The 26,966-nt window shown below is 37.9% G+C and overlaps 5 protein-coding genes across 6 annotated transcripts; 3 read left to right on the forward strand and 2 right to left on the reverse strand.

The window, feature by feature from the left end:
* The first annotated feature begins 15 nt into the window (after nucleotides 1–15).
* LOC103959901 (putative pentatricopeptide repeat-containing protein At1g09680) lies at nucleotides 16–2,005 on the forward strand. The gene has a single exon (XM_009372278.3). The coding sequence runs from the start codon at nucleotides 116–118 to the stop codon at nucleotides 1,937–1,939; it is 1,824 nt and encodes a 607-aa protein (XP_009370553.2). The 5' UTR covers nucleotides 16–115; the 3' UTR covers nucleotides 1,940–2,005.
* A 493-nt stretch (nucleotides 2,006–2,498) lies between these two features.
* On the forward strand, nucleotides 2,499–3,702 carry LOC103959898 (increased DNA methylation 3). The gene is made up of 3 exons (XM_018650541.2): nucleotides 2,499–2,698; nucleotides 2,928–3,104; nucleotides 3,248–3,702. The coding sequence occupies exons 2-3, from the start codon at nucleotides 2,936–2,938 to the stop codon at nucleotides 3,496–3,498; spliced, it is 420 nt and encodes a 139-aa protein (XP_018506057.1). The 5' UTR covers nucleotides 2,499–2,698; nucleotides 2,928–2,935; the 3' UTR covers nucleotides 3,499–3,702.
* Nucleotides 3,703–8,641: 4,939 nt separating this feature from the next.
* On the forward strand, nucleotides 8,642–9,615 carry LOC108868136 (cold and drought-regulated protein CORA-like). Its single transcript, XM_048574472.1, has 2 exons — nucleotides 8,642–8,890; nucleotides 9,244–9,615. Exons 1-2 carry the CDS (start codon nucleotides 8,815–8,817, stop codon nucleotides 9,417–9,419), a joined length of 252 nt encoding a protein of 83 aa, XP_048430429.1. The 5' UTR covers nucleotides 8,642–8,814; the 3' UTR covers nucleotides 9,420–9,615.
* Nucleotides 9,616–13,165: 3,550 nt separating this feature from the next.
* On the reverse strand, nucleotides 13,166–19,173 carry LOC103959896 (COX assembly mitochondrial protein 2 homolog). Of its 2 annotated transcripts, none has more exons than XM_048574359.1 (3): nucleotides 18,372–19,173; nucleotides 13,671–13,775; nucleotides 13,166–13,563 (listed from the first exon to the last, which is right to left on the reverse strand). In XM_048574359.1, the coding sequence occupies exons 1-3, from the start codon at nucleotides 18,381–18,383 to the stop codon at nucleotides 13,450–13,452; spliced, it is 231 nt and encodes a 76-aa protein (XP_048430316.1). In that variant the 5' UTR covers nucleotides 18,384–19,173; the 3' UTR covers nucleotides 13,166–13,449. The 2 variants fall into 2 exon arrangements, with proteins under 2 accessions (XP_048430316.1, XP_048430315.1); XM_048574358.1 differs by lacking the exon at nucleotides 18,372–19,173 and adding an exon at nucleotides 14,916–15,175.
* Nucleotides 19,174–25,203: 6,030 nt separating this feature from the next.
* LOC103959897 (aspartic proteinase PCS1) lies at nucleotides 25,204–26,966 on the reverse strand. Its single transcript, XM_009372271.3, is given in 2 exon segments — nucleotides 25,204–26,689; nucleotides 26,691–26,966. Coding segments are annotated over 2 exon segments (1,428 nt in total). The 3' UTR covers nucleotides 25,204–25,537.

Here is a 26,966-nt window from a genome sequence, read left to right on the forward strand (position 1 = left end):
TTTTTTTACTAATTATGTTCACACCCTCTGATTTTGTGATGATTTTCAAAACTAACCACAAAGTTTAATTTCCTCATGTTACATTGGAGACGGGTTTTGAGCGTTTTCCAGCTGAATGGCTCTCTTCAAAATCCCCAGAAGCTATCAGCTTCTATCTTCTCCGCACACCTACAACTGCCGCTACTGCTTACGCTTCTCCTCCGCCACCACCACCGCAGCCGCAACCAATTGGTACTCGCTCCCGCCAAATCCTCACAATGAAGACCCAAAGCTCTCAGCTATCTCCCACGCCATCAAAAACCACTCTGAGTCTCTCGACTACTCCTCCTCTCTCAGAAAGCTCCTCCCTTCCCTCACAGCCCGTGACGTTATCAATCTCATCAACCTCAACCCCCACTCTCTCTCCCCTCTGTCTCTCCTCTCCTTCTTCGACTGGCTCTCTTCTCACCCCACGTTTCGCCACACCGTCCAATCCTACTGCACCATGGCCCACTTCCTTTGCGCTCACCAAATGTACCCCCAAGCCCTCTCCCTCCTACGAATCGTCGTTTCTCGCAGGGGAAAGGATTCTGCATCTTCCGTCTTCGCTTCGATTCTCGAAACTAGAGGTACCCATCAGTCCACTTATGTGTTTGATGCTTTGATGAATGCGTATTTGGATTCCGGGTTTGTTTCCGATGCATTTCAGTGCTTTAGATTGCTTAGGAAGCATAATTTCCGAATCCCATTTCATGTTTGTGGCTGTTTGCTTGATAAAATGTTGAAGTTGAACTCGCCTGTGGTGGCCTGGGAGTATTTTTTGGAGATTTTGGACGCTGGGTTTCCACCGAAAGTGTACGCTTTCAATGTTTTGATGCACAAAATGTGTAAGGAAGGAAAAATTGAACAGGTCCAGATGGTGTTTGATGAAATTGGGAAGCGGGGTTTGCGCCCGAGTGTGGTTAGTTTCAATACTCTGATTAATGGGTATTGCAAATCCGGGAATCTGGAGGAGGGTTTTAGGTTGAAGAGAGGTATGGAGGAGAGCAAAACATTGCCTGATGTATATACATACAGTGTTTTGATCAATGGGTTGTGTAAGGAGTGTAGGCTGGATGATGCAAACTTGTTGTTTGATGAAATGTGTGAGAGGGGGTTGGTTCCGAATTTTGTCACATTTACGACTTTGATTGACGGGCAGTGTAAGAATGGCAGGATTGGTTTGGCAATGGAAATTTATCAGAAAATGTTGGGGAGAGGTATCAAACCAGATGTGATTACGTATAATACACTCATAAATGGCCTTTGCAAGGTTGGTGATTTGAAGGAAGCTAGGAAGCTTGTTGAGGAGATGAATATGACTGGGGTGAGGCCTGACACGATCACTTATACTACACTTATTGATGGATGCTGCAAAGAAGGAGATTTACATTCGGCGCTAGAGATAAGGCAGGGAATGATTATACAAGGGATTAAGCTTGACAATGTAGCTTTCACAGCCCTTATTTCGGGATTGTGTAGAGAGGGAAGAACCCTTGACGCTGAAAAAATGTTGAGGGAGATGTTAGATTCTGGCATGAAACCTGATGATGCCACGTATACAATGGTCATTGATGGGTTTTGCAAGAAGGGCAATGTTAAAATGGGTTTTAAGTTGCTCAAGGAGATGCAGAGTGATGACTATGTGCCAAGTTTTGTAACCTATAACGCTCTTATGAATGGACTATGCAAGCTAGGACAGATGAAAAATGCTAGCATGCTCTTACATGCTATGATTAATTTGGGGGTGGCTCCAGATGACATTACATACAACATTCTATTGGAAGGGCATTGCAAGCATGGAAACGCAGGGGACTTTGAAAAGCTACGGAGTGAGAAAGGGCTTGCTCTTGATTATGCTTCATATACTTCGCTAGTTACCGAATTCAATAAGTTTTCAAAGGATCGTCGAAAGAGATGATTGGAGCAAGTTGCTGGAAGGAGATGTTTTGGCATTTTACGGACAGACCAAATCTGCCAAAGAAGGAAAAGATAATCAAATCTCTTCTTGACCTACTTTTATCACATGTTACTATAGCATAGCATAGCTAATGTTTTGGCCTTCATATTGCATATGCCTGTTTTGGTTTTCTTTTTGATGGAAAAATAGCAATACGTCGTCTACTACACTGTACTCCACAATGACTCTTGAGATTCAGCTTCATTATGTGATAACCTTCATGCATGAAACAATCATGCTTATGCTGCGGGTTCGATCTCATTTCCTCTTTGAGTTCTTCCTAACAAATAACTATTTAGTTCACTAAAAACGCTATTGTTCTACTAAGAAAATATCAAATATTAAAAATAAATATTTTTTAACTTCAACGAAACAAATTAATTCAATTTAGTAGCATGCCATGCCATGCACCCACACCCCATAGAATTGTGTCTTCAGCCCATTTTAACCAAATCAAGACCCGGCCTGGCCTGTATTCAAACTCGTATCATTTTACAATGTCTCGGTCCAAAACCCTAGGATCCGGATTCATTTGGCGTGCCACGACGAACCCGACCCTATCTCCATTTCTAACCACCAATCGACAGAGCGTTTCTTGCGTTGGATTCCTCTCTTCCTCTTGTTGATTTCTGCGGTCTTACATTGTCCAGAAACCCATCCATTTCAGCGAATCGAATCCCCAGAGTCCGTCATTTTCCGGCGATTTCAGCGACGGCGGAGGTAAGAAATTCTCTTAATCATCTGTCGTTGTTTTTTTTTTTTTTATGAATCGGGTTTGGACACCAATTTTGATATGCGTTCATGTCAGATTACACTTAGTACAATTTTGATTGTTTGGCTTTGTTTTCAACTGTGCATTAAACCCTAAACCCTAAACCCTAAATATCGGATAATTTCATGTGAACCTAAATTCAATATTTGAATGAAATCTGGTATGAGTGTGTGTCAGTGACTAAGATGGGAGCAGAAAATGTTGGGAATCGTCGTCCACATTCGGAGGATTCGGGTGTCGTTTTGACTGGAACAGCAAATGCAAAGGAAGGTAATGGCGGTCTTGTTGACATTGGCGAGAGCAAAGATGCCTACCTTGCTCGAGTTGCACTTGCTGGTCTTCAAACAAATCGAGGTAATGTGCTTTCATTTTCAATTCTCGATACGCAATTCGCAATTCGCTTTGTTGTTGATTTGTAATGCTTAACTTAATGTAGTCCAAGACTGCGAATTTCATAGGAGGTAACTGATAGGAAATTTGGTTTATCTTTGGCGCAGGTAACGTAAAATGTGTTATCCAACGTGACGGAAAGGTTCATATACAAGGAGTCATGAACGGTGTTGAGCTTTTGAAAAACTCATCAACTGTGTACCATATGAGAGCCCAGCAACTATCCTCGCCTGGACCATTTACCCTTTCTTTCAGGCTCCCTGGACCTGTTGACCCCCGTCTGTTTTCTCCTCATTTCCAGCATGATGGAATCCTTGAGATCGTTGTTCTCAAATCCAGCAAATTAAGCAAAAAGTGAAAAATCAAGGCACATCCAAAGCCGGGCTGATTGAGTTGGGTGATGATGATGAAGACAGGAGTGATGCACACTAGGTCCAATGGTGATTTAGTCTTTCGTTTCCTATGTAAGTAACTCAATAGTTAAGGGAAGTTGATGGATTAACGTTTTGAGAATGTTTTCCGGCAAAAAGATTATCTTAATGTGAAGCCCCTGGAGTGATTCCAGATTATTGTTATTCTCGTTTTAATTTTAATTTTCTTTGCTTTCGCTTGCGTTAACCTGCCTGTACCCTGCTCGTCCTTATGTCCTTAACCAAATGTTGAAGTTCAGCGCCTTCATTTGAAGATGACCAAGGTCTGCATTGTGGCATTTGTAAGACTCCAGGGGCAATTCGATTGGTCACCAAGAGGGCTCATACAGTATGAGCCCTCTTGGTGATACGAGCGAATTGCCCCTTCAAATGTCATTGCTAAACCAGTGGAACAACTCTAGTGGCGGTAGTGGACTGAAATTCAAGCAAAGACGAGGCAGTCTTTCGTGCTGATGCCATTTGCCAAAGTTTTTCGGTACGTATATTAAACTTCTAGTTATAGTTTATCATCCACATCTCAAAAGGGGGGAAATGAAATCTACAGAAGCTGCTCTTTCAAATTATTTCGGAACATCCTCGTTGACAATAATTTTCCTCAAACTTGTAAATTAGTTTGGAACATCCTTTTACATCTGTTTCTCGCACACAAAAGTTTTGCAAAAGCCTGGCTCTTTACATTACGAGAACTCCATTACTCTCCAACATCAGATATCAACATAAATGAGCAGTGACATAACCAATTTACTTGTAAAATAGTACTTGTAAGCAAATTTACATGAGTAAAAATTCATCAGCTCCCAAATACAAAACATTTCTTAGCTTCTGTGTGATCATATACTTGACAAATTCAGCAGCTTCTGTGTGTATAAGTGCCAATTAGGTACAATACTCTAGTGATCAAACACTGATCTAGAGGTGAATTTGCTCAAGCAAGGCAACAATAATAAAACCTCTAAACGGCTACCACATGTGCGAAAACTTTAAAGCTCAAATTCAATATAATTGTGATAGTATCACTGCTCCTTTGTTTTTGTCCTTGCAATCAAAGCTCAAATATGAATACTCTAGGTTCACAAACGAGAGACTTAAGAACAAAAACTTTCTAAAATATATCTTCAGAATTCAGATTGGAGACAAGTATGTCATATTCATTCACATAATTATAAAAATTATTCATATTTATAATCATAAAATAAACCATCGGTCGTACCCTCGTAATTATGTATACATTGAGTATGGGCAACGATTTCATCAGTAAGTCATAAGTAATGAAAGAAAAAAAAAACTATCAAATCATGAATAAAACCATAAAACATTCACATCCAAAACTATGACTAGCGAAAACATACAATAAGAAAATATAGAGTGAGCCGGTTTTGGAGACAATTACAGTACATTTTGCTCACACAACCGTATCAAAAAATTTCGGTTTTCTCAAATTCGTCCCCATATATACCCAAGTTCAGGGACAAACAAAGTTGCTTGTTAAAGTCCAAAATGATAATTATATAATGTTTTAGCTCTTTAGCCCTTAATCATACTTATCTTCTGATTAGGAAAAAGTTAATAAAAAATCTTACCGTCCCTCACTTCCCACTCTCTTATAAAGGTCTATAAACAGGGAGAGCCAAACCACACGTTATGTTAAGATATGTATTTTGTGCACATCGTCTTTGATGTAATATAAAAAACGAATAGATATGATTTGCATATCTATTAGCATTATAGGTGGAAGATTTGAATAAAAAGCGACAAATCAACAACGTTTATTGACAAATGAGATAAGGCAAGATATTCAACACGACAGTGGGAACAGCCCCTTCTTCATAGACACGCCTTTGCGGCTACATCTTCTGCCATGTTTACATATCCTACCTGCCACCACCATTGCTCGCCCAATAGTTTGATTCGTTTATTTCTAAAAGCATTTCTACCCCACTAAGATAATTACTATCCAGGCAATTTGGTAAAGGTAATTATTACTTTAGCGAATAGTAATTGTCCATGTGTATCTTCACCTCTAGATGAATTGTTCATGCAATTGGTATTAAAAAAAATTTAATTTTTAGGGTTAAAAAAAGTAATTGTCCATGTGAAAATGAGTTGTTCGAAATGGAAAAGTAAGAGGATGAAGAACGAAGAAGGGAAAGAGATGCACATACCTGTCGTGTCGTGCAAGCTATGGCGGTAATCTCTAGACCCAATCGTTCCTAAAACCTCAATAGAATTTCTCAGAAATAAGCTAAATAATGGTACAAATCAAGAATATATCTAGCACTACTCAAATTAGAGGGGGTAAGCTATAAGTTTTACCAAATCAAGTATATATCTAGCACTACTCAAATTGGAGGGGGTAAGCTATAAGTTTTTTTATTGTGAGTGGGCCCTAAAAGACACATAATCCGGTCTTCATACTTCAGAATTTCTCAAAAATAGGCTAAATAATGGTACAAATCAAGAATATATCTAGCACTAGTCAAATTAGAGGGGTAAGCTATAAGTTTTACCAAATCAAGAATACATCTAGCACTACTCAAATTAGAGGGGGTAAGCTATAAGTTTTTTTATTGTGAGTGGACCCTAAAAGACACATGAGCTGGTCTTCCTACTTTAGAGCAACTCCACCCCTATCCACTTTGCGCCAGCACCCAGCCCATTTATCCACTTAATTGAACGGTAATAGGCCAAAGCATCTCCACCCTAAAAAAAATGTGCTGGCACCTAGTCTAAAAATGCGCTGGCACAAACGATCTCCACCCCTACAAAATGCGCTGGCACCCAGTCCATTTAAAATATTAAATAATTTTTTTATAAAATAATAAATAAAAAAATAGTTTTAATTTCGGATAGGATTTTTAACCAATCTCGTCATGCCACGTGTCATTATCCGAACGTACTATTTTTTTAATAGATTTCCGCTAAGATTTTCAACCAATCCCGACAACCCACGTGTCACTTCCTGTTTACAATAATTTAGGCAAGATTTCGATAAGATTTTTAACCAATCTCGTCACGCCATGTGTCATTATCCAACGACCTTGAAGACCTTGACTAGATCTGGCATCTTTTCCATGTACATCGCAAAACGATTTCGTAATTTTACTCCACATTTCTCGCTTATCCATCTCATTACCCGTAATCGGGTCATGAGTAGTGCGAACCCAACATTCACACAACGTAACATCTTCACTGAGCTTCCACGAAGTCATTTTTTTCTCTCAAAGTGTACAAAATATTCAAATGTAGAAAGTGTAGAAAGTGTAGAAATTATTGAAATGTGGTGTAAGGTGGAAGATGAGGGTTAGGTATTTATAGAAAAAAAAATTAATTTTTTAAAATTTTCTGTATTTTTTAAAAATTTTTTGACAATTTTTAATTAATTTTAATGTTGTAATTAATCTGGACCGTTGGATTTGAAAAATAATCAAATCCAACAGCCAGCACGCTGCCACGTGGCCAACGGTCAAATTTCTGACCGTTGGGCCTTTTTTTTTTTTTTTTAATTTTTGGTGAAAAAACGTGGACCGTTGATCTGTGATCGGACGGTCCAATTTAAAAGTGAAATTTAAATTTTTTTTACCGTTGGAAATCCAACGGCTCTGAGGAGGGCCACGTAGCCCTTTGACAGACGGACGCAACTTGCCCTGCACGCGGGCCCCACCGCCTGCAGTTGCTGTCGGCTACTCGCGCCAGGAGCGCGTGTTGTGCACGCGCCAGGGAAACGAACCGGCCTCTGGGTCTGTCCATTTTGGGTTGGGCTCCTGACTGGCACGGGCTGGGTGCCAGCCTGTTTTGTGGGCTGGAGCTGATTCACTTGGTGCCGGGCCATTTTCTTCACTTGGTGCCGGGCTGGAGTTGCTCTTAGAATTTCTCAGATATAGAGCAGCCTATTCCATTTTAATAACAAAGAAAATATAAAAAACTAATAAAATATGTCTCACAAGAACTTTCTTTAATCATAAGATTAAAGGCGATGTTAGTATCGTAATTATATTGTAATTATATAGATTTTGGCTTCATTGACAGTATCATAATTAAATTGAAATTTGATTCATAAATTATGTGCAACTATTTCTTCACAAATTACCGTCAATAGTTTTTTCATAAGAATGTGGCTTCTATGTGGGGCTGTACAAAAAGTAGAATATAATTCTTTAAAGGGTTAGGATCTAGAGACACATGTTTTTTTACACATATTTTTATGAGACTCACTCCTTAATATTTTATAAAGTATATGATAGAAATTGTTTAGGTTTGAGAAAATGCTAGTAGTTGATGAAGAAACAGTTTGTAATTTATGCTGGTAATTTACGAAGAAACAGTTTCCAATAATTTATGAACCAAACTTCAACTTAATTACGATTGTCATTGTGCCCAAATTCAATATAATTACGATAGTATCACTGCTCCTTTGTTTTTGTCCTTGCAATCAGAGCTCAAATATGAGTACTCTAGGTTCACAAACGAGAGACTTAAGAGCAAATCTTTTAAAAATATATCTTTAGGATTCAAATTGGAGACAAGTGTGTCATATTCATTCCCATAATTATAAAAATTATTCATATTTATAATCACAAAATTAACCATCGGTCGTACCCTCATAATTATGTATACATTAAGTATGGGTAACGATTTCATCAATAAGTCATAATTAATGAAAAAAAACTTTTTGATCACATAATGCGAGCAGCATAAAAGGCTATAATCATAAAAAAAAAAAAACAAAAAAAAACTATCAAATCACGAATAAAACCATAAAACAATCACATCCAAAACTATGACTAGCGAAAACATACATATAATATAAGAAAATATAGAGCGAGCCGGATTTGGAGACAATTACGGTACCTTCGTATCAAAAAATTTCAGTTTCCTCGTATCCGTCCCCATAAATACCCAAGTTCTCATTTTCATCTCTTTCCAAAATCTGTGAGTAATTTCGAAGAGCGGGTTGAACGGATTCGGGGACAAACAAAGTTGCTTGTTAAAGTCCAAAATGATAATTATATAATGTTTTAGCGCTTTAGCCCTTAGTCATACTTATCTTCTGATTAGGAAAAAGTTAATAAAAAATCTTCTTTCAATCTCCTTCCGGCCACCGTCGCTCACTTCCCACTCTCTTATAAAGGTCTATAAATAGGGAGGGCCAAACCACACATTATACTTCACAGCAATCCTCTCTTACGTACAACCTTCAGAAACCATTACTGTGCTTCCTTTGTATTAATATTGTTCGGAAAATTATGGCGTCCTCAAGGACTTTTCTTCTTCTTGGCCTTGTCTTTGCTGTTCTCCTTCTCTCCTCTGAAATCTCGGCTCGTGAGTTTCTTCTCCATTTTTTAACTAAAACATGTTTAATTAGTAAGTAGAGCGAAGGACTAAAAACATGATGTCCTCAAGTGTATGCCAAACAAAATTGTCTTCCAAGCAACTTGAACAATATATATCTTAATTAGTTGGAGAACGAAATATATATTGCTTCTAATAACTTCTGAATCGATGTAAAAACATGCTGTTAATTATTCATGTTATATGTACGGCTTGTGGCTTTTGTACGTGCATGCATATGTTAATTTTAGACCATCGTATAATTGTTAAGTGATGTATATATATATTTCAACATTTTATTTCTTCTCTATTTGTAAAGTTCTACTCTCTTTTTTTACCCCTAGAGAAAGAGGACATCGTAGAAAAGGCCGGCGACCAAGTTCAGGACCATGGGCATGGACATGACCACGGTCACGGAGGGTATGGACATGACCACGGTCACGGAGGGCATGGAGGTCATGGCCACGGCCATGATGGAAAACTGGGAGTTGGTGCTGCAGAGACTCAAACAAAGAATTAGCTAACCTCCTTGCGTCTATGTGTGTTGTAGGAGTCGTATAATCTGCAATAAAGTTGTATTGGTTGAGTAGTTTATAAACTCTCAATCATAGATAGACAGGCCTTGAAGCTTTATCTTGTATTCTCTTAATCGATCACCTTAGTATGTGTTGGCGATGCGCTTTAATTTTCTCAATAAATATTTGCATAGTTAAATATGTCTAGCATTTCAAGTCTACTATTAAAGAGTTTCTTTGGATACTCATCATTTTGGTGACCATATTTTTTCGATTATTGGGCTTGTGATTCAAATTTGGAACATCTTCTAACATTAAGAAATGAAGTACTACTTCGATACCATTAATTAGTTGGTCCGATCATTATTTGGTTAAAGAATTATTTTGTGCACTGTTGACAAAGGGTGTCGAAGATCTAGCTATGGTAAGATAAGAAGTTAAGCTGTTGAGCTATACAAACACACGCCATGAATGAGGTGGTGATTGTATTGTTGAAAGGTCATGTTTGGATTAATATTTGAACATTGGGCTGTAAATATGTGGAAGTCTAGAAATGCCAATTAAAAGAAGAATTACCCTGAAGCCCAACATCAAGCTCAGGGACAAATTGGTGCCTCCCAATTAATACATAGGCCATATGCCTATGATTTAAATGTCAATGTAAACTAACTCACAATCAGCCAAAAAATACTTTTCAATGGCAATACAAGTAAAAAGATGATGACTCACTACCCTTCGGATGCTTTCGGGCAAAAGCAAAGTTACAGCAGTTGGGCTAATCGGCTTAAAAAAGGAAGAAGGGGCCCCAGAGATAAGGACACTCAACCAATCAAACAAACAAACATACAAATTCTGTTCTCAAGCCAGATTTGCATCCAAAAGCTGAAATCAACCCAGATTCAGTCCTTTTTAGCGACAAGCTATCTCTTTCTCTAGTTTAAAGCTCTGCTATCTCCTCAGTGGCGTAGTATCGATTCCATTGTGTAAACTTGTTTACCATCCATCCCTTTCTAGCATACAAACCCCTGTAATCACAAAGAGAAGCGACTGCAAGAAGTTCAACATTGCTAGACAAGGTGAAATCTTACCTGAAACTCTTTGTTTGTTTTCTAAATTTGTAGATCTATTACTTAATGCATTCTCCAATATGTATTCAAGCCATGCCCACTTGTTTTCCTACTTTAAGAGTCTCATTTGCATCTGGATTTGGTTAGTTTAATAGATATGCTATCATTAAAATCAATCGAGAATCAAGCAAACGGCTAAATGACTTAAAAGGGATCTGGACTCCCTTCATTCGAACATACAAGACTATGAATTGAAAAAGGCACCTTTCAGTTAGTTTTGATTACGAGCCTCAAGGCCTACACCTAAGGCCCCACAAAACACCTTTCAGAACTAACTTTGTCCTCTTCTTGCAGCACACCAGCAAGCAAGAGCTCGACTACACAACCAAAGTGCCAACACCTTGGGGAGCTGTGCTGAGGTGCCAAGAATCCTTCCCCGCAGAAATCTTCGCCCGAACATAGTTTTGGCACACTCGGTGGGACACATTTAGTCTTGTATGCTAAGAAGAAGAAGGAAGGAGAAAACCTTCAGGTGGAACACAAAGTACGGGCTACCCTAGTGTCTACCAAGATCAAACATGACAGATCGCCCAGAGAATGTTTCCTCTTTACAAGGACCAGCTGTTCTGAGAAGCCCGACCTCATCTAAAAAGTTGGGGGGAATGGTGACCAACGAAGACTTGCAAGCCACCATGGTGCAAGTGTTAAAGAAGTATGGAGAAGATTTCCCTAGAAACCAAGGGGGAATTGTAACATCCCACATTGCCTAGGGGTGTGGATCCTGTAAGCCTTATATATATATTCTCATCTGTACCTAGCACGAGGTCTTTTGGGAGCTCATTGGCTTCGGATTCCATCGGAACTCCGAAGTTAAGCGAGTAGTGTGCGCGAGAACATTCCCAGGATAGGTGACCTGCTGGGAAGTTCTCGTGTGAGTTTCCAAAAACAAAGCTGTGAGGGCGTGGTCGGGGCCCAAAGCGGATAATATTGTGCTACGGTGGAGTCGAGCCCGGGATGTGGTGGTGGGGTCTTGGTTGAGATGTGACAATTTGGTATCAGAGCCAATCCTTGGTCGGATGTGTGCCTACAAGAATGTCGGGCCCCTAAGGGGGGTGGATTGTATGGATCATGTAAGCCTTATATATATATTCCCATCTCTAACTAGCACGAGGCCTTTTGGGAGATCACGGGCTTCGGATTCCATGGAAACTCCGTAGTTAAGCGAGTAGCGCGCAAGAGCATTCCCAGGATGGGTGACCCACTGGGAAGTTCTCATGTGAGTTCCTAGAAACAAAATCGTGAGGGCGTGGTCGGGGCCCAAAGCGGACAATATTGTGTACGGTGGACTCAAGCCTGAGATGTGGTGGGAGCCCGGGCCAGGATGTGACAAGAAGTCAGCAGACTCTGCTCTTTAACAGGGAGTTTGCAGAGAAGACTAGATATGGAGTACTCTACTCCAAAGAATGGTTATGCCAGGGGAATAATGAGGGAACAGAGCCTTGAGAAGGAACCAGTTATTCCATTATTTCCTTTGCTCGAGGAAAAGAATGGTAAAAATAAAAACAAAGAAGGATCTGGAGCTAATCAGCCAGTGTTGGAGGAGATCCTAGAAGCGGAGTTGCCCGACCGCCTATTATTTTCACTTGATAGTAGGGGTAAAGCCAGCAAAAAAGAACAAAGTATAGGATGCCCCTGGTTAATCGGGAAATCTAGTGGAAAAGGCAAACAATCCATTATTGAATGGGCTTTGTGACCCTCCGATTCGGCCATGTTTCCAAGTTTTATGTTTTTATGTCAAATCGTACCAATTTTTTTTTATTCGAACTCATGTTTTCTAATTGTTCAGCTTAAAACTTTTAATGTAATTTTTTTAACTTTATTTTATAGCTAAAACGCCTAGAACCTCTTTTCCTACATTCTTCCTTCTTTTATAGTTAAAACGCCTCACCTCACTCACTCTATCTCCTTCTAGAATAAGAAAATCGTAAGGCACTTTCATAGAAAAACAGAAACTCTTTTTCACGAAAGGATGATGACTAAATTAGAGCAACACATTAGTAAATGCTAATACAAAACAGTCAATAGGACATGGATGATCTGCTACTGCTCGAAATTAAGTTACACACATGTTCTAACGAAATTGAAATTTCCATGATGCAATTGGCAACTCAATAGTTAAGGGATATTGATGGATTAACGTTTTGAGAATGTTTTCCGGCAAAAGGATTATCTTAATGTGAAGCCCCGGAGTGATTCCAGATTATTGTTATTCTCGTTTTAATTTTATTTTTCTTTGCTTCCGCTTGCGTTAACCTGCCTATACCCTCCTCGTCCTTATGTCCTTCACCAAATGTTGAAGTTCGGCACCTTCATTCGAAGACGACCAATTCTGCATTGTGGCATTTGTATGACTCCAGGGGCAATTCGGTCGTGTCACCAAGATGGCTCATACTGGCTCATACAGTATGAGCCCCCTTGGTGATACGAGGGAATTGTCCCTTTAAATGTCGTTGCTAAACCAGTGAAACGACTCTAGTGGCAGTCGTGGATTGAAATTCAAGCAAAGACGAGGCAGTCTTTCATGGTGATGCCATTTGCCAAAGTTTTCCGGTACGTTAGCATCCACGTTAGCATCCACATCTCAAAAGGAGGAAAACGAAATCTGCGGAAGCTGCTCATTGAAATTATTTCGGAACATCCTCGTTGACAAATAATATTCCTCACACTTGTAAACTAATTTGGAACATCCATTTACATATCTGTTTCTCTCAAACAAAGGAGACCGTTCGAACAAAAGTTCGACAAAATGAAAGAAAATAAAGGACAGCATCAGCAGCAACACAACATCGAGGTGTATCACATCATGTCACTAATCTGTGGTAGCAACACACTGCAGTATATCCATCTATAAGAAATACTTCAGAGATTAGTCCCTTTTTTATCGCTAAAAGAATGCCTCGGTTTGCCATTAAGCTTGCACAGAACTCTCAGTGCTTATCTCGGCAGTTTCCTTCCTCAAAGTTTGTAGCCTTTCCTGGAGTTTTTTACTCTGTTCAAAGTTTGCCTTCCTCTTCACAGCTTTCTGTTGCAGTAGTTCCAAACTATTACCTCAAAATAATTAACAAGATTCTACAATAATTATGATTATTTTTAACTTTTGAAATAAAGAGTTGGATAACTTAGACTTACTTCCTGTCGGAAACAACGGTCGAGCTGTATTTTGAGATCTGTACATTCACCGAAGAATTTTGCAATAGGATGATCTACATGACACTTCTGAAACTCCTCGATGATCTGCACCCCAAAGATACAGAAATAAAATCATACAGAGATATATACGTATATATGAACTTGCTGCTTAATTTCACAACTGAAACTTCCAACACCAGAAACCATCTAAAAACATCAAAACAACAAAAGAAGGGGTGTGGCTACAATACTCCGGAGTATTGAAAACTCCACCACTTAGAGGCCTTCAATCCAATCTAACGCGATCCAAGTTTCTTTGACCGCCCTTGGACTAGAACTAAGGGCTCTAAGTGGTGGATTATTCAATGCTCTGGAATATTGTAGATTTTTCGCAAAACAAGTCTTAAGAGTATTCTTCATGGCAGAGCAACATGCCAAGATGACAACTTTTATGACTTCTCTTCTGCAGATTTACAAGAGCGGCTGTTTGATCAAAATCATCTTCCTTCAACCTCATATAAGTTAGAACTTCAAACTGTATCCAGCTATTACCGCAAAAATCCTAATACATAACTCGTCTATTTGGTTGCGTATGTCTAGCTCCATATGAGTTTGTATGATGAATGATTTCGGTCACACGACTCGTGTCTATAAGTTCACTTTTCCCTTTCAAAACTACACATTAGATGGGTTAAACAGTTACACTCTGGCAAGCCTCCAATGAGTTCGACTAGCATTTGAGCCGAACACTATGTTTATCGACTTTCCGGCATTTTTTTTCCATCGACACTATTGGCACAGACGCAACTAGTATATTGTTCCTTTCCCATTAAGTCCAATATAGGCTCGCTTGGAAATTTTTTTCAAATGACTAAAAGCGTTTTTAATAAAATTGTCTTTGGGTTCTAAAATTGTAGTGCTTCTTGTAAGAAGCACCATGTACACATTCATCAAAAGTAATTTCAGTTATTTAAAAACGCTCCTAAGAGCTCATAATCTACGAGACTTTGAAACAGTACACACAAATAGAGATGATCCATTTCCGAAACCAATATCCTAGCTGAAGATGTCAATGTATCGATTCGCATTCGATTAATTTAATAAATATCAGTTACCATTTGACAAACAAAAAAAGAATTACTCCAAACTCGAAGTTCCATTGAAGTGATGTGCAATTTTTTATCATATATATATAAGAAATACAAGAATAAAAGAAGAAGAAAGCAAAGGGGAAGGAGAACTCACTTGAGCACACATGGGGTGCTTGTGTAACGTTAATGGAGGATGCATCTTGACTCCCGATTGAATCAAAGTCCACAGCAGCCGGTGGAAACTAAAATTTTCCGATATCGACACGAAATTTGGGGACTTGAGGAAATGGGTTTTGAATCTGGAAGACGATTGTCATAAGAGAAGGAAAACCCAAAATTGAGAAGCAGAGATAGCTGCTGTTGCTGCTGCGTGTCTCAGGTCCTGCTCCCCCTTCGAAGAGACGAGAGAGAAGAAGAAGGCTGCTTGTTGGTTTGATGGGCCTTGGAAAGCTATTTGGGTCCAATTGTGAGTTGGGTTGGGTTGTATTTCGTGGTAGAGTTGCTCGGCCTAGTTTAATATGTGGTTACAACGAATTGTTCTGTAACGCTTAAATGCGTCACAATTACGTGATTTCTACTCTAATAGAAGAGATGTAAATTTGGTAGTTTATTTAATTTTTCTGTTTAATTAATGCGGCTCACCTCCAAAAAGATGTGAAAGGATGTAGATTCAGATTTTTATTTGCATTTTCTAGTTAAGATGGGATGCCTTGGCTTGCAAGATAAATAAAGATAACTGGATTTCAAAGAAATCTGGCAAACTCTTGTTTATCAAGGATAGTCAGCAACGAAAATTACATGTTCATGAGATTAAAAAAACGTCATTTATATTTCCACAGTATATAAATTACGTAGAAAATATATTTTAGGCATCAAAACAGACACACTCGTAGGTCGTTAGTTTTATCAAACCTAAGATGCAGAGATGAGATACGGCATCCATTCCAAGTTGTCGAAGTTCGAATTTGATTCTTAGGTTTGTCTTTCCAGATACAAGAACATCTAGATCAAGTACTCTGTTATATTATGAATTCAAAGTATTGTTTTTAGTATATGTAATATTTGCAGTGTTTGTGTGTCCTTGTTTTTTTTGAGAAAATTAAGAAAGTAAAGAGAAAATTAAGCTACTGCCATGCAATGACGTCCCAGACAATACAACTGTTGCAGCATTCATACATGATACATTCCCAATCCTCACCTTCAGCAGGATGATACCATTAGACATACAAGGTCAACCCCTCTTTCCCTGAGTTCTGTTTCATTAGTGTTTTCAGCTCCGGGCAGTCAACAGTGACGTGGTGATCAAACACTTTACAAATATAACATTTCATGCGAAAGCAAGCTGGATGTTATGCTTGCACTAGTTATGCACAGCAGGACAACGCAAATAGGCTATTACCATTTGGGACACGACGGTGGTAGGGGCAGTCGCAGCCCCAGTGACCAACCTTAAGGCAAACTCGACAATTCATGCTAAGGCTCGTGGTCTCGTTCTAACAAAAGAAATTAATTACGCATAACTATAACTAAAATAAAAGAGAAATATTATTGAAAAGAAAAAGATTGAAAACACCTTGTCTGAAACTCTACAAATCGCAAAAGCTCTGAGGAGTTCTCTCTTGAAGTTGCGTACAAAAAATCCCTAAGGCCGGCCGGGCTGTTTATTCTAAAACAATAAACTCTTCCTAGAAAAGGTCTTGGAATAAAACTAGGAAACTAAATAAATTAAGATAACTTAAGAAACAAAACTCCTAATCAAACATGAAAAATCTGCCAGATTAAAGACAGTACACATTTCAAGGCCAATTCAACACCAAATCAGGTCCAAAAGGACTTGTTTTAAAGCTCAGGTCGTCCTCTAAAACGTTGTAGATGAACCCAACTCCGGAAAACACCAATTTCATGCTTAATTGTGACTTTTGGGCATGAAGATGATGTATTCCGGATTCGGGCCCTTCTACAAAATTGAAGAGGACTAACTAATCTTTAAAACAAGGCCTTTTGAACCTGATTTGGAGCTGGAATGGTCTAGAAAGTGAGGAATTAGTGACTGGGCAGATTGCAAGTTAGATTAGGGTTGTGATTTTAAGTTTTTCTTTTGTTATTTAGTTTCCTAGTTTTTAAAAGATCTTATTTAGGTAGGTTTAAGAATAAAAGGTTGTAGTTAAGCTTCAACCGAGCATTAGGGTTATATACGCGACATCGAAAGAGAAATTGGCATAGGCTTTTGCGATTTGTTTTTCTTTTCAATTAAAAAAGACCAAAAAACTTAAGAACACACAAGAAAATAATTAGAAAAAAAAATTGCAATTTTTTTTCAACTTATTTTACTATACTTTGTCTAATCCATATTAACATCGTGTAAATTTTTTTTTTCAGGAACTCTAAATATCCAGCAAGTGCGTACATTCGACTGAATCATACATTCAGGAGCATTCGTTCATTCACCTTATTTATCAGCATACATCACAGCATTGCATTCAACATCAACAGAAAGTGCAGAGGAAATAATGGAGTGCAGAAACGAAAGGGCATACGTTCAGGGATACTCATAGTGGGGTTGCTGAGACGTCCTCAGCACTGCTTGGAAACCCCTTTCACTCACTCTCACATTTTATTAAGATATTAAATCGCATACAGGTTTGAGGGAAGTCCAAGCAGACAGAGGGGATCACATTCATCTATGATACATGCAAGACAACATACAGGAAGCAAACTCAACCAATGGATGCATGAATACATGGTTGCAATATCCAGAAATTATTCACAGATCCATAGAAACATGCACGGAGATACAGGATTCACAGATCAAGTAATTTCAGGATCAAAACACTAAAGGGATGCGAAACTTACCCTTTCCCTTCTCCGATATGATATCTTCGAGAGTTCCACCATACTTTAGTTCGCCGGATCGAGGTTCTTACCACGGAACACAAATATGCAAAAGACTCGGTTTCACTCTGACTCTAAGTCAAAGGCAGACATTGAGAAGAAATTGAGAGGAGGATGGATGCGTTTTACCTAGCATCGCAACGGTAAAGGAGATCTGCGGAGGAGATGCACGGAGATGTGTCATGCAGAACTCGGAGGTGGATAAGCTGATGGAATCTGTGATTCAAGAGATGAGAGAAGATCGAAGGATTTTGGATGCTCTGTGCATGCAGGACGTTTGATGAAGTTTGGCGAGGATTTACAGAGAACTCGAGGCAGAAAATGAAGGTTCTGGATTTGGAGAGTTGTTTTCGAAGCCAGAAATGAGGAAATGAAGGCTGAGAGGGTTTGTGCCTCCGGAGCTAGGGTTTCTGAAATGACGTGCTAAGGCTGAACGAAGGTATTTATAGTCACCAACCACAGGCATCACGCGCTGTCCCTGCTCTGTTGATTCCCATGTCCTCCACATTCCAAGTCCGGCCCCAGATCAGGTGCAATTGTTTCCTTTTCTCTCATTTTTCTGTTCGTTTATTTTTAGTTATTTATTTTTTCGTTAATTTAATAAATATCAGTTACCATTTGATGTGCAATTTTTTATCATATATATAAAAAATAACCAAAAAAAAAAAAAAGAAAAAGAAAAAAAAGAAGTAGCAAGCAAAGGGGAAGGAGAACTCACTTGAGCACACATGGGTGCTTTGTAACGTTAATGGAGGATGCATCTTTGACACCCAATTGAATCAAAACCCACAGCAACCGTTGGAAACTAAAACTTTTCGATATCGACACAAAATTTGGTGAAATTGAGGAAATGGGTTTTGAATCTGGAAGAAGATTGGAAAAACCCAAAATTTGAGAAGCAGAGATAGGGATAGACGTTGTTGGTGCTGCTGCTGCTGCATGTCTCAGGTCCTCCTCCGCAGAAACTACAGAGAAAAAGAAGGCAGCTTGGTTGTTGATGGGCCTTTAAAGCTATTTGGGTCCAATTGTGAGTTGGGTTGGGTTGTACTTTCGTGGTAGAGTTGCTCGGCCTAGTTACGAGATATTAAAGTACAAACATGCATACCATATGCACATTTTATGCACACCATGTGCAAACCACGGAAAAAAATTGGTCGAATCTCTGAATATGACACTTCAAACAAAAATTGAAACATACCCACCATATCCATAAATCATTGATATAGAAACTTGGAAATAAACACCATACCTTAGTACCCTCAAAAACCGAGCAAAAATGTGCCTGCCGAACCTTTAATTGCCGGAAGGGATAGAATTTCGGTCATCAGAAGAATTTCTTGTGTTTGGTAATGAAAGAACTTATTGTGCTAACACAGAAACAAGAAAGGGAAAAATGACAAGAAAAAGGCAAACCTTGGAACAATGTGCTATGAGCATAGAGATTATCTTAATCACCTCACCTTTATGTCTCGTCATCTTTATTGTCAACTTGGGTTCCCTCCAAAACGGAAAAACCATGTACAATGAGAGGGAAACCTGCAAAAGTTCATCAATAGTAATATATTATAAAGGTAAATGAGTTTTAATTGAGGTTTTGTTTGAGTACTAGTGATATGTAACCTTGTATATAAGGTAAAGGAGGGGAAGACTTGGTTACATGTTGACTTCTACTTTCCTTTAACCAACCACAGCAGTATAAACACACACAAAAGATAAGTTAGCCCAAAGAAAAGAGAATCAAAACTAATTAATTATACAAATAATCGTGGCCCAACTCGATTTAATATTAAGGTTTGCGTACAGTGGACTGTTTTTTATTTCTCACCGACTTCCACTTTCATTTACCAAAACCATATATGATAGGATTACGACCTAATGTGGATCTATGTGTTTGAAGCCGTCCAATCGAGAGGTTCGGATCATTTAGTTTCAATCATACAACTTGTATTAGCTCATCCTACTCATTTTATAAAAAGCTAAAAACTTGAACAAACCGGATCTCTTTCTCCCTTTTGTGAAAAATCCAAATCTCTCAATTCATGGACTCCAAACACAAAAATCTGGAGTGGATGTCATTCCTATATGATATATACCAAGAAGTCCACCGAAGAGCTAAGAGCAAGCTGTCATTATTTGCTTTCGTTTATAATTTAAAACTTTGAAATTGAAACAAACGCGTGGGAAAATGAATAGGAAGAGCCCGAGAGGGGACCATTAAATATAAAACCATGACAAAACATCTTTGTTAGTAGGCGGCCACCATACTGTGTAGTCTACAGTGTTGGTAAGGTTGTTAGTCAGCCATTATTCTCTTTATTATTTATTGTAATTTGAATTGTGAGTTTGAATTTTGGATGTAATCTTTATATTTATGATTAGGACTCTTGATCCCTAGTTGTATATAAACGTTGTAATTATACAATTAATGAGAATAAAATAATTTACAGGGAGCATCTTTGCTCACCATGATAAAATGTGGTATATACTCACCATACACCTAATCATTTGTTCGTGTCATTTTACTTAATCTTGGTTAATTTTTTTTAGACTGAAAAAATTAACATTTAAGTGTATGGTGGGCATACACCTATAGTGCTAAGCAAAAACGCACCCAACTTTACATTGTATTGAGCCTCTGATATATATATATTTTTTTCCCATGGCTTCCACAACTTCATCTCGTACCTTTTCAATCCCCCTATATCTCTACTCTAGCTTCTGTTAAGCTTTCTGAAACTAACTATATATATCTTCTTTGGAAAGATCAGGTTAAGCCATTTTGTTTTTTTAATTTTACTATTGTTAGAGGAGGAGTTCGAAACTATTAAATAATTTAGAAAAAAAAAGAATGTTACGAACTCGTGATGCATGATTAAAAACTCAATACCTATCCACTAGGTTAAGCCTTTTAGAATAAGGATGTGGCGTTTTCACGCACAAAGACAAACAGAAACATCACGTTACAAATCAAATGACTTAATTAGTACTTTCGATTTGAGTACTTCTGTAAAATGGCAGGAGAAAAGAAAGGGAGAAATGAAAAAGGATAGCGCTCTTCACACTCCATTTTTAATCATCTGTAGTCTAATTAAATCAAGAGCTTATATATTTTTCTGCGCTCAACTGAGTAAGCGAGAGGCTAAAAAAGGGTTGTAAATCTCACTAGCCATGGAAAAAACTAGGGTTCCTCTTACGTTACATCATGCAGAAAGCGAGGTTGGCCATCGTCATATCCAGCTTAGGGTTAGGTCCTCGAGGATCGGCTGAAAGTGAAAGCAATCCATCCTAAAATAGCTAGCATGTATACAACTATACAAGTTGCCTTTAACTCTTTCTGCCAGCTATTTGTTGTCTTCTCCTAAATGATCAAACTAGCTTTGCTTGTTTGCAATGCCATTCAATATAAACTTTGAATCTTTTGGTGATCGAGATGGTACACCTTTTTCCTCGGAAGCCCACTCCGGTCATCCAATGTTGAACATGAGGTTGAAATTATTGAAACTCGCTTTGGATGTTTCCTATCAAATATTTGAAAAAACTGTGCGTTACATTCCCCCACTTTGAGCCACCTTTGCAACTTTCCTATAAACCTTTTTTCTTCTTTTTCTATTCTGTTTGTCTTTAAAGGAGAGGTATGGATCAAAAGTTCACAAAATAACAATATTATATATGTAGGATCAGTATTCATTGAACGAGTGATCAAGTTTAGGCTTTTAGCCAAAATGATCTTCGAAATTAGCACAACCCTTCACTTTGGTCCCTGAGATTTAAAATTGATGGAACTCATTTTGGTATTGCTGTGGAAAATATCCGTTAAATAAGGATCAAAATAACAAAAATACCCTCAATTTTTGTTAAATCATTTTGGTCCATTGTTTATTATATTGAGGTACTTTTGTTCCACAAAATGACAAAAATAATTGACTGTGGACAAATTCAGATACCACTTCTATCGATTTCAAATCTTAATGACCATAGTGAGGTGTTATGCTAATTTCACGAACTATTTTAGCTAAAATGTCTTAAGTTATTCATTGCACACATCCATACGCAAAATATTAGGGATAATCTGTTCATACCTCAAAATTTTCTCACCATACGTACCCTCCTAACCATTTTTATAAATCTTAAAACTGAATTTCATCTTAATTATGAATAAAAAATTGAAAAGAATAAAGAATAAAATACATCTTAATTATGAATAAAAAAAAATGGAAAAGAATAAAGAATAAAATAGGCAAAAAAAAAAAAGAAAAAGAAAGGAAAAAAAAAAAGAAGGAAAAAAAAAAAAAGCCAATGCTCTAGGGGTTGCTGTCTACACTTGGTTGGATGAGCTATCATGTTTGACTGATGGGGTCTAAATTAATTTGACGAGAAAATAGTGAATAAGATGCTATATTAATTAATTTTTGATGAGTTCGATACATAGTTATGATTGTTTTTATTGTTGTGTTTGATTTTGTTGTGAGGGTGCGAAATTACTACTAAAAACCAAAGTAAAAGGATGAAAAAGCAAAAGATAGATTTGTACACGTTTGATTGATTTGTTAAATTGGACATTTTTATAACTCTAAAGTACGATACACGTACATACATATTTTTTAGAGTTAATGCACGTTACTTTGATACACTTTTTTAATAAAGCAAATACATTAAAGAAGAAATAAGAATAAATAAATAAAATTTAAAAAAATGGCCAAATTTTTCCTTTATTTTTTTTTCTTTTTGACAAAATTGTCAAATAAGATACATACGTAATTTTTACGTATTATATCCGTTACATATTTTTTTAACTATGATTGGGACAAAAAGATTGGATTGCTTTATGTCGATCTTATCATGAACTTGGTTTCCAAATTCACGAGAGGGCATAGGTCATGCCTCTCATGGTCATTTTCTCTAGATTTAGCTAGGGTTTAATTAGGTCTGCTTTTTGGTGAAACGTCACGTTTCTTAATCCAATGCTTCATTATATTCGAGATGATGTATGCATTTTTTAGATCAGATTAAGCATAGGATGACAAGTGGTCAAAACTTTTGAAAGGTAATTAAATGAGTACGTAGACTAATTTTTTAGACAAAATTTGTAAACATATGATGTGTCACCAATAAAAAATAATCACTTTAATCATATTTAAATAATAATTTAATCATTAAAAACTACCTCGTATAATTTATAAAATTTAATTTCTAATAGTTGGTCTTTTTAATAAGGAAGTGTTATTAGCACTTCAAAAATCTTATTCTACGCTTCAAACTTTCTATATTTGAAAAGAAAATATAGTGGCACTCCAAAAATCTCATTCTACACTCCAAAATTTCTATATTTGGAAAGAAAATATACACTTGTAAGAAGTGTATAATGAGATTTTTGAAATGCCAATAACATTTCCTTTTTAGTATTACCTAATTAAATTGATCTCATTCATTCATGGCTATGCATGCTACTTTGTCTGTGATTTGATATCCATACGTAAAGGGATAGTTTTGGCTGACCTTTCGCCACGTGTACATATATCATCAATTTTTTGTCAATACATGCACAAATCGTGATTTTGAAATGATGGAACATTTTTACAAGTTCCACGTGACAAGGTAAAAAGGGTAAGAAGAAGAAAGACCTTATAAGATATTTTTTTCAATAAAATCTTAAATCAATTATGTTTAAAAATAACATTACACTGTAATCAAAGAGCCAAAAGAACAGAAAAAAAAAAGTCGTTGGTTAAGTTAGCAAGGATCCTATTTGTTAGATCAAAGTCTAGATTCGAATTTCGTTGTCGAAAATTTCATTTGGTGAACGATCAATAAAAAACCCATACAATGCTAAGACCATCTCTATACATTCTCATGAAAACTTGTGATATGACCTAACCTGAGTCCAAATTCTTTTCTGATCCTCTTTGTGAGGATTATGAGGATCTATGATCTTGTCCATTTATCGTACATCGTGTGGTCATAAATTATTTTTAATTTAAAATTAAATACAAACAGTAGCTGATGAAAACTGATCGCATAATTTACGATAAGCAAATATAATTAATGAATTTTTGAGATCCTCACAAAGAAGATCGAGAGAGCATCCTGTTGGCCTTGACCTAAGATGAGGTAGCCTCCCTCCTCCTCCTTTAGCTTTTAAACAAACAAACAAAAGAAAAGAAAAGGAAATGTCAATGGTTGTCGGGAATATTAGTGGAAGGAGGAGTATTGAGTCGGCAGAAGAGTCCCAAGTAGGTGTCTCCACTTTCACTGCACGCTTCCAACTTCGGTAGAGCCCACATTTTCCTCCTTAAATCTTAGGCACGGTGCTTTGCCGGGTTTAATCCCATGGCTTGTGTTTGTTTTTTGGATGTTTACACAAACACAAACCGAAAGATATAAAGAAAAGATGTTCACAGGCTCACACTGGTAACACCTGATATCTTGTCAACAAAGAATCGATATACACAAAAAGCTTTACACGTAGATAGATTTGTTTTTTTTCTTCTTTCTTTTAGACCTATGTGGTAATGCAATGCCATTCACCATTTTTCTAATTAAGGTTCATGATGTATAGTGTTTAAAATATCGACCGTAATAAAAAATTTCAAACATTGATGATGTTTGAGTGGCATGAATGGAATGGAGCATCTTCTTCTGTTTCCTTCTTTTTAATGATCAAATACAAACAAGAGGTGGATTGGCCAGGTCAATTCTTTTTAACTCACTGTGTAATCTTGAGTTTAACCTCCTCCTTTAGTATAAATTAAAGTAGTAATATCGTTTGTATTACAAAAAATATCAACCAAACATAAAAAATGAAATGAAGCATAGTGGTTCGGTGGTATATATTTCTCTTTTACATATTTAGAAAGATTTTGAATTTAAATTTCTCTTTTATATATTTAAAAAGATTTTAAGTTCGAATTTCTCTCACCCGAAATGATGAAAAAGAAGGCTATTACCATGTAGTGAGTGAGATGGCAGAGTTTAGACACCCAGGGTTCGACCCTTCCTTTGTTGGATTAATTATTAGATTAAAAGGGTGAATGTCGATGTTCAATGTAATTGATTAATTTTAGAAGGAAAAAACCAAACCAGATTCTTCAAAGTTTGAATTCATTTAATTAATCTTCATAACTTATGACAACTCCATTATTGTCGATGGGGATGGGGGACACATTTCCATGCTTTCCTTTCAATATTATAGTACTGTTTCATTAAATTTGGACAGAATATTATTAGAGAGAGACTGTGAGCCGAGCAAAGTTATCATCAACACTTGTTAGCTTAGGTGACGAACAAAAGCGGAGTAAAATCCCAACCGGAAAACAAAGCGAGATGATGATCATTTTACCAAAGTGAGAGAGGTTACCCACTCTTCTTTGATCCGTCTTAGGGCCGAGTGGCAACCTTGACTAGAGCCGAAATGCGATGCGCCTGGATTATTTTTTCACATCCCGTATATACATTGGTCTCACCATGTATATATTTGAGTAATTTTAGGTAAATCAATTTGGTCGACCACATTTGTAAATCATATGATGTGTAACTAATAAGAAACAAGCATGTTAATAAACACTTAATAATAATTCAATCATCAACAACTACATCATATAATTTACAAAATATAAATATAAATTGATAGTTTCTCTAACAGTATCCTATATTTATATATAGTGCATGCAATAATATACATACAAGAGACTGCGAACCCTCCAGACATTGATACCACTGACTACTGCATGGCAAGTTGCAACTAGTTCATCTCTTCACTCGTTTAGATTCTGGTAGTAGGTCATCATCATGTAAATGACCTTTTTGTCCTCTAACGTGTTGAAACACCCGTGCAGTAACTTGTGCAGCAGCCACCATATCATAAATATCGTCACTATATATCCATACTCATGATCTACTACAATCGGCCCTACCGAACCCAACTCTACGATTTGCCAAATCAAACTCAACCCATTGATTCCTCTGATGAAAATTTCCGATTATATTGCTCGCGGCACCAAGCATGTTGGACTGTCCGATTGCCACGCACCGGACTCCGCCCCCTACATCAGCAAGAATTTGTTCTTTCGGCGTCACAATCTCCACACCTTTACCAAACACAAACGCCATGTCCCCTATCAACCGTCCGATCTCCACACCATCGCCATCGAAACACATGTTGGACACACCTGCGTACATGTAGCCCTTTTTTAACTTTGGTCCCGCCAATCTCACAATCTCTTCCCTCACCTTACTATACGCCTCGTCCACTAAATAAGTGAACTCGGACCCTGAATCAATCATGGTCTGACCCGCCCCGCTCGCATCGGGTCGGAACACAGAGGGTTGAATTTTCAACATTTTCCCTCCAACTCTTATCCCCACCATTACAACTGTATAGGCAAGGGGGTCCAAATTCGGCATGCGCTGACTTTGACGAAAGGTCAAAAGGTCAACATATTGGAATCCCGCAGAGTTCGGGTTATGCCCCAAGTAGAAACTCCCGGTCGGCATATTGGACCCGGTTTGAGCCTGTCGGTTGGGTACGCAATAGGAGAACTTGGTAATTTTAGCTTGGGAAGCAAATGATAACCTTCCAAGGTTCATACCCAAAATACCCTTGCTGTCACTCGTGTCCTTGGCACAACCAAGAGTCAAGGGAAGGGTACTTACGGAACGAGAAAGGGTAAATTTTTCTCGGACGAGATTGCCCTCAGCGAGAGTTCCGTCGGCATAGAAGTAGGAGTAGTGGCAGAGGCTGTTTTGGTCACATGAGGTTGGGAGGGTGAAATCGGGAACCCGGGGTTTGCAAATAGGGTGAGTGCAAGGCAAAACAGAGAAGGTGGAAGAGAGAGAAGGGTCAAACGATGCCGTGGGAGGAGGTCGAGGGCGTGGTTTGGGGGTCGTGTTGTGGCACTGTATCCACGAGAGTTGGCTTCCGGTGTCCAAAACCATCTGTTGGGTCTGCGGAGGAGTTCCGATGGGGAGAGAAACGATGAGAGCCATCGAATACTTGAACGAAAGCTTGTAGTTGTACGACGGTGTTTTTTTTGTAGCACCCACCAGCAGTAGCAGCAGTAGTAGTAGGTCTTGATCTAGGGTTTTGCTTGGAGTTTGAAACGACAGAGGCATGGAAAGTTTTGGACGTGTTTGGATTTGCAGAGAGAGAAAGTGGAGAAGTAGTGAGAGGGAAAGAGAGAGAAAAAGCACTAGTGTCGTTCTTCAACTTGTTTTGGAGCTTGTACTGATCTTTCGGAATCGAAACCGAAAGAGAAGGAAAGACGAGAAAGAAGAAGATGAGAAGATTTAAGAACATGGTTTTGGGAGAGAGATGCAT

This window comes from the organism of the source record quoted next, unplaced genomic scaffold (genome assembly GCF_019419815.1).
Source record: "Pyrus x bretschneideri cultivar Hongxiangsu unplaced genomic scaffold, Pyrus_bretschneideri_v1 Contig71, whole genome shotgun sequence".
In the NCBI taxonomy this organism is placed as follows: domain Eukaryota; kingdom Viridiplantae; phylum Streptophyta; class Magnoliopsida; order Rosales; family Rosaceae; genus Pyrus; species Pyrus x bretschneideri.

What these genes read in the sequence shown, in the direction of transcription:
- LOC103959901 (XM_009372278.3), top strand. Translation starts at nt 116, where the DNA reads ATGGCTCTCTTCAAAATCCCCAGAAGCTATCAGCTTCTATCTTCTCCG.
- LOC103959898 (XM_018650541.2), top strand. Translation starts at nt 2,936, where the DNA reads ATGGGAGCAGAAAATGTTGGGAATCGTCGTCCACATTCGGAGGATTCG. An exon ending in TGGTCTTCAAACAAATCGAG is followed by an intron (nt 3,105 to 3,247) that starts GTAATGTGCTTT and finishes TCTTTGGCGCAG; the next exon opens with GTAACGTAAAATGTGTTATC.
- LOC108868136 (XM_048574472.1), top strand. Translation starts at nt 8,815, where the DNA reads ATGGCGTCCTCAAGGACTTTTCTTCTTCTTGGCCTTGTCTTTGCTGTT. An exon ending in CTCCTCTGAAATCTCGGCTC is followed by an intron (nt 8,891 to 9,243) that starts GTGAGTTTCTTC and finishes TTTTACCCCTAG; the next exon opens with AGAAAGAGGACATCGTAGAA.
- LOC103959896 (XM_048574358.1), bottom strand. Translation starts at nt 14,960, where the DNA reads ATGCATCCTCCATTAACGTTACACAAGCACCCCATGTGTGCTCAA. An exon ending in AGCACCCCATGTGTGCTCAA is followed by an intron (nt 13,776 to 14,915) that starts GTGAGTTCTCCT and finishes TTTGGGGTGCAG; the next exon opens with ATCATCGAGGAGTTTCAGAA. An exon ending in ACCGTTGTTTCCGACAGGAA is followed by an intron (nt 13,564 to 13,670) that starts GTAAGTCTAAGT and finishes CTACTGCAACAG; the next exon opens with AAAGCTGTGAAGAGGAAGGC.